Below are 7,087 nucleotides of genomic sequence, written 5' to 3'. Positions count from 1 at the left end.
TTGAATAGAAAAAAAAAAAAAAAAAAAAAAGTTTTCAAAGAAAGAAAAAGAACAAAAATGGAGGAAGAGAAGGGAGTGGTGAAACATGTCTTTATAGCAAAGTTCAAGGATGGAACTTCACCGGCCCAAATTGACCATCTCATCGGAGAAATGGCTAACCTCGTCAACCTCGTTGAGCCAATGAAATCTTTTCAATGGTAACCTTCTCTTGTTGATTATTATCATTCTTTGCTTCTTTAGGAAATATGAATATGGGAAAAAGAAATGTATATAAAAATATTTCATGTTGGAGTTTCATATATATGTGATGTAAAATTTCAAATTCCCTAAAACAATTAAGTTAAGTGCATGATATAATATAATTGGACTCAAATGCATAAGTTTAAGTTTTTAAATTAACACATTTTTTTTTACGAGTAAATCAATCTCGTTAGAAAGCGCAGAAGGGATGTAATTTGTGTTTTAATAGCATTTTCGAAAGTTTTATTAGTTTTTATACTTGTAAAAAAATCTCTAAAAAATGCTATTTGTTGCCGATTAAGTGTTTGGAGCCCATAAATTGACCAACATTCTATAAAACGAAAATAACAACTAATATTTCAAAAAAAAAATTAAAAAAATAAAATAAAATTCTTTGATAATTTATTTTAAGGAGCCTCATATAGGAGAAGTTAGAGATCCTATTTTAAAACCCCAAAAAGTTAGTCCTATATTATGTGGGTGATTGTTTATCTTGAGTAGACAGATTGTAAAGGTATTTTATGGGTATTAAGAGCCTGTCTAAGATTGCGCTTGAGAAATAGAGTTTTTAATTTAAGAAACGCTTTTTGGCAAAAGCTTTTGCCAAAAATATGTTTTGGTCATTTTTTAAGTAAAAAAAAAATAAAAAAGTACTTTTAAAATTTTTTGATATTAAAGGTATTTTTTAAGCTATTTAACATAATCACAAACAGGCCCCAAGTCTCGTATTACTTTCTTGTTAGGTGAGATTGGATTCTGTAAGTGATTTTAAAGAATTGAATTGTAAGTTGACTATTCTATGTCAATTTGATTATGAAAACCCTTAAAACCCTTTTTTTTTTTAAGGAGAAACTTCACTAAGGACCCTCAAACTTTCACCCGTTTTGAAATACCCCCCTTGAACTTCAAAATCTCTCAATTTAGTCCCCTGAACTTTCAATTGCTTTCAATTTGGACCTCTCCGTCAGATTTTAAACGTCACATGACGTTTATACCCCTGACTTTTGTCTAAAATTCCAACTTCTAAAACGTTTTTTTTTTTTTTTTTTAAAAAAAAAAACAAAAATCAGGGATATTTTGGTCTTTTTTTTTGAATTTTTAACGGCTAAAATTAACGGAAGGGTCCAAATTGAGAGCAATTGAAAGTTCAGGGGACTAAATTGAGAGATTTTGAAGTTCAGGAGGGGTATTTCAAAACGGGTGGAAGTTTAGGGGTCCTTAGTGAAGTTTCCCAAAAAAAAAAAAAAAAACTTAAAATATAAAGTTTGAATGGCCAGATGTAATATCATGGACCTACACAAACTTTCTAGACAATATGTGTTATTTTTTTTTATGCTTATTTATAATTTATTTTTGCACATATTAGTAGTTATAAATATTCCTTTATTAGATATTCAATATGTTAAAAAATTGAGTAATGTTATTTAGTAGATTGCTATATAACTACCATACAATTTGATGATGTAGTAGTGAAAAACCAGTCATTAAATAAGCACTTGTAAAAAGTAAAATAAAAAAAACCAATGGTTAATTTTCATTGTCACATTATTCCAATTATATTACAGTTGTATAACAGTTTACTAAATAACATTACTTTTAAAAAATCCGTGGTTCAACTAGTGATCGAACTGTTGAACCAAAGTCAGATTAGTGCTTTTTACAACTCTCCCTTCTTGTTTGGTACGTTTTTTTTAGTAGCTGACGCAATAATGCCACGTCAACATGAAAAACAAGAGTTATAGGTTTAGCATTTTTCATTACAATAAATACATACGATTTATTTGTTATATTTGTTTGATGTAACAGGGGGAAGGATGTGAGCACCTGGAACAAGAACCAAGGTTTCACTCATGTGTTTGAATGCATCTTTGAGAATATGGAGGGTGTCTCAGAGTATGTTGCTCATCCTGCCCACGCTGAATACGCAAAGGCTCTCCTTCCTAACGTGGAGAAATACCTGGTGTTTGACTACAAAGTCTCTAGCTAAGACACTCATCTACAATCCTGCTGCAGCTTCATCATCTCTGAACAGATTCAACTCGTTTGATTTGATTGAATATTTGTCTATGCATCTGCAATAAAATGCAAAGCTGATGGCGATGAAACTTTATTTATTTGAATTTATTTGAATCTAAGTGTGTTTCTGTTATTCATATTTTGATTATCATAATATTTAAGCGATTGGGTTGTTCAATAACCAGGAAAATGAGAGAACGGTGGCGAAATTAAAGGCCTTCTTTCTTCAATGCCCTATTCCAGTGGATGGCTGCTTATGAGTGTTTTCATATTTCTAGTTTTCTCGACTTTTTGATTTTTGATTTTTTTTTTTTTTTTGATTAGGTGTTTTTCTTATATATGTTTGTTAATAAGAGATTTTGTTGCTTTCCAAGCTCTTCCTTCAATAATGTCAATTTAGGCTGCAATTCACAACAAAAAAGGACATCTTCTATCAAGGCACTTTAGGACACCCAACCCCTTGTCCCTTTATCGCCAAGTGATATGGAAACACTCTCAGAAATAGTTTTACGTTAGGCGGGTGGATTGTCCAAATTGGGTGGATGAATTATAAAGGCGTTCGTTGGTACTAAGTCCTACATTAATTAGTTATTAAGTGAAATTAAGTTTCATAAGTGATTTTATAACTATTCTTTTGGCTAAGTAACTATTTTTCTGCTTATCACCATTATTAAACCTTCAATCCGGGGGAACCCAATGCTTGAAAAAAAGAGTTACTTTCAATCTCCCAAAAGCAAACTGTACTTCCACACTTTTCTGTACTAAAAAAAAGTTTGAACTTCTCTTTGTCTATGATTGGAATTGAAACAATTTTTTTTTTTTTTTATAATATTTTTTCTTGTGAAGGGGAATGTTGAGAGTTCTTTATTGTATGCATTATGCCTCATCGTATCTTTCATACACCATACTGGTTCTTAGTGCAAACAATTAGTTCTAAGTGCAGCTTTGCTCTCACAACAATCTAAGACAATGGATTTCATTTAATGTTTCATTTGTCCTATAATTATCAGAATGCAGCATATTTATTTTGTGCAAGTCACATAAATTGCAAATGGTGAACCTGGCTCAGGATAAAAAAAGGAAGAAAGAACCTCAATTCACATTCATTTCTGCAGTCAGGAGGATGCCTAAAGTAATGGAATTTTAAAGAGAGAAAAAATTGTGTTAGAAGGGTAATATTCATTCAAGAATTGATAAATTTATACAGGTGGAGGTGGCAAGTCTAGTAGGAGCCAAAATCCAACACAGTCATCTGAATCCAAGTCTTCTTGAATGGCAAGGAAATGTAAGCCTCCACTGGCTTTCTTTGCTGCTTCCCAAGCTTCAGCTTCATTTGTTGTTACTGGAGTTTTCTCATAGGTAGCGTAAACATACCGAGTAGAAATTCCAACAGATAGAAGCAAGCAACCGCGGCTGATGTCAGCTTCAATTGAACAGACTTCCAGTCCATTCATCCAAGCTGAAAGAGCAGGTTTTTTTTAGAATGATACTTCATAGCCATTGGATCAGCATAAAAGCGTTTAAGACATACTTGGAATGAGATGGTAGATTGAAGAATTATATACCACAATCATTATGAAGTTGGAGACAACCATTATATTAACGAAGGGATAGTTTGCCTGATGAACAAGTAGTGAAGTGAAAGCTCAAGGTCGTTACCAAACAAATCCGATTTCTTGCTTGAATGATATAAATTGGCTAAGAATTTCATCAAAAGAACAAGTATGGCAACAAAAAATGGCATGGTTCTTCTATGTTAGAATATAAATCAAAGCACAAATTATGAGTTTGAACATTGTTTTTATAATTCACCTTCCATTTCAAATAAATATTTCATACTGGAATTAAGTTTCTTAAGACAAGGTGCACATTGTAGTTGGCATGCTGACAGATGTAGGATATATTGGGAGATGGTTTCAAAATGATGTGAAAAACATATTGGTATTGTATATAACGAACCAAATAAAAGGAACATGAATTAGATGAAGATATAAGAGGAATATATACCCGCCAAAGGTTGAGCACGCGAAGACGCGACAGCCAGTCCCGGAACCAATGTCTTGTCATCAATTTCAATCCCCAGTAAATCCAAATCTAGACCTGCACCGAACACAAATTTCGTCTCCAAGGATGATATCTCCTCACGAATAGCTGAACAGAGGAAAGTAAGATCAGTAGAGGCTAGGGAAATGCATTACAAGAGCAAATCATAGCAATAGCATGGCCTTTTAAGTGAGATTTGTACACATCACAGTAGGTTTTGTGAAATACTGCCATGATGACATTGCCCCACATTAAAATTGAACTTTCAGAAGCTGCTGCTGTGAATGTACCTGAAAAAGGTAATTGGACAAATGCCCATTTTTCACCAAACAGATTCTCTGGGAGCTCCATTGGGAAAGGGTTGTCTAAAGCTAGAAGTGGTTTTGATCCCTTCTGAAAACCGGGATGACGCTTGTATACAGTCTCATAGCGCTCTTCCAGCCAGAGAAGTAGGGATAGACACTGAGAAAATATCAAGGCAACCCCAGTAAGTGTAAATATAGATCAAGCAGTTTTAACTAGAATCTCAGAGCCAGTATTACCATAGAAAGTAAAAGAACCAAAGTATCCCCTCTACACTAGGCAGATAAAAGGGTATTCAACTCATGCCTCCTCAAGTACTATTGCGTGAGTTCGAATCTCCGCTATGGATAATTTTTACATATGCTTGATTAGTATTAACTGTCTTGGATTTCCATTGATGTCCTGATGAGACTGGGTCAGGTTATGACTCAGTCGGACTTGAGAAAGCGCCTGCGGTTTCCACCGTCTAGGCTCTTCCTGTGCGGCTCCCAGCAGGTAGGTGCTATTATGGTCACGCCAAAGTAAGATAACCACAATTGGTCTCTCCGACCTACCCTTTTTAATTAAAAAAAAAAAAAAAAAAAAAAAAAATCTCTCGTGCCTCCTCACACTAGTGGAGTTACAAAATCAATACTAGTTAACAAGGAATATTCCCTCACACGTGAGGAGAAGTGTTAGAATATGAATTAAATGATTAAATTTACCCTTTTGGGATAAGTGTTCAATATTGATTTTGCAGCTAGGCTTTTTCCCCAAAAGTCCATTCGCAAGTATCAACTAAACTAATCATAAACCCCAAGTAACGGCCATCAGAGAATTTGCAGCATATTATGTTTGAGATTTGTTTCTAATTGTCTATGCTATCCAGATTCTTTCAAGAAATAGTTCATCACTTGTCCAGCGGGTTTATAATATCTGCTGTTATATATCCTCCATGCATATTTAGCACAATGTGATCAAATTCAATAAAAGTTCCGATTTTCTTTTTTCATCATCTCATCCTAATTTGCTCTTAGCAACATGGGAGCTAATTTGGTTTTGAACTCAACACACAGCAGATTCAAGTAAAATAAAATGAAATAAAATTTGACAGAGATAGAAAAGTAAAGCATAGACATAACGAAGCCATACGCACCCGTTTACTTGGAATTGGTTTTATGCCAAGCTCCCTACCCGCTTTTGTTATAATTGTCTGCATCTGTGACCTTCAAACCAACAATTAACCAATTGTTAAAGAAATTGATAAAAATACACAAATAATCGTGTAAATCCTACAAAATTCCTACATATTATCAAACAATTCACCTAAAGAAGCGGATTTTCTCCGGTAAAGGGATGCCCAAATCATCGGTTATAGATACAATAGCATCCTTCAAAGTGACACTATTGATAACATTGTTAGGAAAATACTTTGTGTATTGAAGTGAAAGAGAACTGTCGCATACAACAAGCTCCCACAGCTTCTTCCCTCTGATATCAAGTATTGGCCTAGAGCAAAAATCCAACTCCCACTCCGAAATGCTCTCGGGATCGGTTTCGGGATCAAGATAGCTCAATTCTGCCGTTGGGTCGTCCTCTTCATCATCAACTTCCACTTCGTTTGGTGTAGAAACCGAGCTTTCAGACCGGAAAAGGCCGAGTTTTGCTTGGTTTTGTGAAGGTTTTCGGAAGAAACTACATGATATTTTGATGGGTTTTGTGAGGGAGATGAAGTTGGAGAGGGGTTTGTGAGGGGTTCTGATTCTGGTGGTGTTGAAGCTTAAAGTAGCCATGGAAGTACTCTGTGTAACTGATAAGAGAGTGTGAGACATACGAAGGAAGACAGGTAGGTGGTTATCTTCCACCACATATATCCGTTGGAGATAATGGGCCAGGCTTGATAAAATGTAATCAGCAGATTTGAAGCCCAACCTCAGCCCACTTTAATATTAAATCACCAGATATTTTAAAAGTGGCGCAAATCTGGGCCTAGACAGACATGGACTTTTTTAATCACACTGAGAATAGACAACATGTGAGGCTGCTCTAGCATATCTCGGTCCTAGACAACCTATGGCTTATTTTAATATAAAGTTCAAGTTTAAACTTAAGATTTTGACTTTAATATTACCTTAAATTACTACTTATCTTAAAATTTTAAACTAATAAAAATAATAAATTTAATTATTCAATTAATACTTTAACAAATATCTACATTGTTTCCTTGCCCTTGTTGAATAAGGGATGAAATGGAGAGGATTATTTCGTAGTCAATATTTTATTTTAATGCATTTAATGGAATAACTACTTTGTTTGACAATAGGAGGGTTAAACACCTTTTACTCCATGTGGTTTAACTATTATTTTTGTTAGGGTTTCTGAAAGTGACGTTGAGTGCCATTTTGTAGTTGCCTAAACTTTGTTTTCTTAACTAAAATCTCTCTTTTTAAAGTTCTAATCTTGATTTCAAGTCAAACCTCTCTCTTTGTCTCTAACGCATCTCCGT

General features: G+C 34.2%; 2 protein-coding genes across 2 annotated transcripts; one reads left to right on the top strand and one right to left on the bottom strand.

The window, feature by feature from the left end:
- Positions 1–2,395, top strand: LOC132167690 (stress-response A/B barrel domain-containing protein HS1). Its single transcript, XM_059578700.2, has 2 exons — positions 1–197; positions 2,047–2,395. The coding sequence occupies exons 1-2, from the start codon at positions 58–60 to the stop codon at positions 2,225–2,227; spliced, it is 321 nt and encodes a 106-aa protein (XP_059434683.1). The 5' UTR covers positions 1–57; the 3' UTR covers positions 2,228–2,395.
- A 932-nt stretch (positions 2,396–3,327) lies between these two features.
- On the bottom strand, positions 3,328–6,413 carry ATAB2 (RNA binding protein). Its single transcript, XM_059604233.2, has 5 exons — positions 5,908–6,413; positions 5,738–5,807; positions 4,590–4,761; positions 4,264–4,407; positions 3,328–3,715 (listed from the first exon to the last, which is right to left on the bottom strand). Exons 1-5 carry the CDS (start codon positions 6,411–6,413, stop codon positions 3,456–3,458), a joined length of 1,152 nt encoding a protein of 383 aa, XP_059460216.2. The 3' UTR covers positions 3,328–3,455.
- Positions 6,414–7,087: the final 674 nt, after the last annotated feature.

This window comes from Corylus avellana, chromosome 2 (genome assembly GCF_965113065.1).
Source record: "Corylus avellana chromosome 2, dhCorAvel1.hap1.2, whole genome shotgun sequence".
Taxonomy (NCBI): Eukaryota; Viridiplantae; Streptophyta; class Magnoliopsida; order Fagales; family Betulaceae; genus Corylus; species Corylus avellana.
This window is presented reverse-complemented; position numbering and strand designations above follow the sequence as displayed.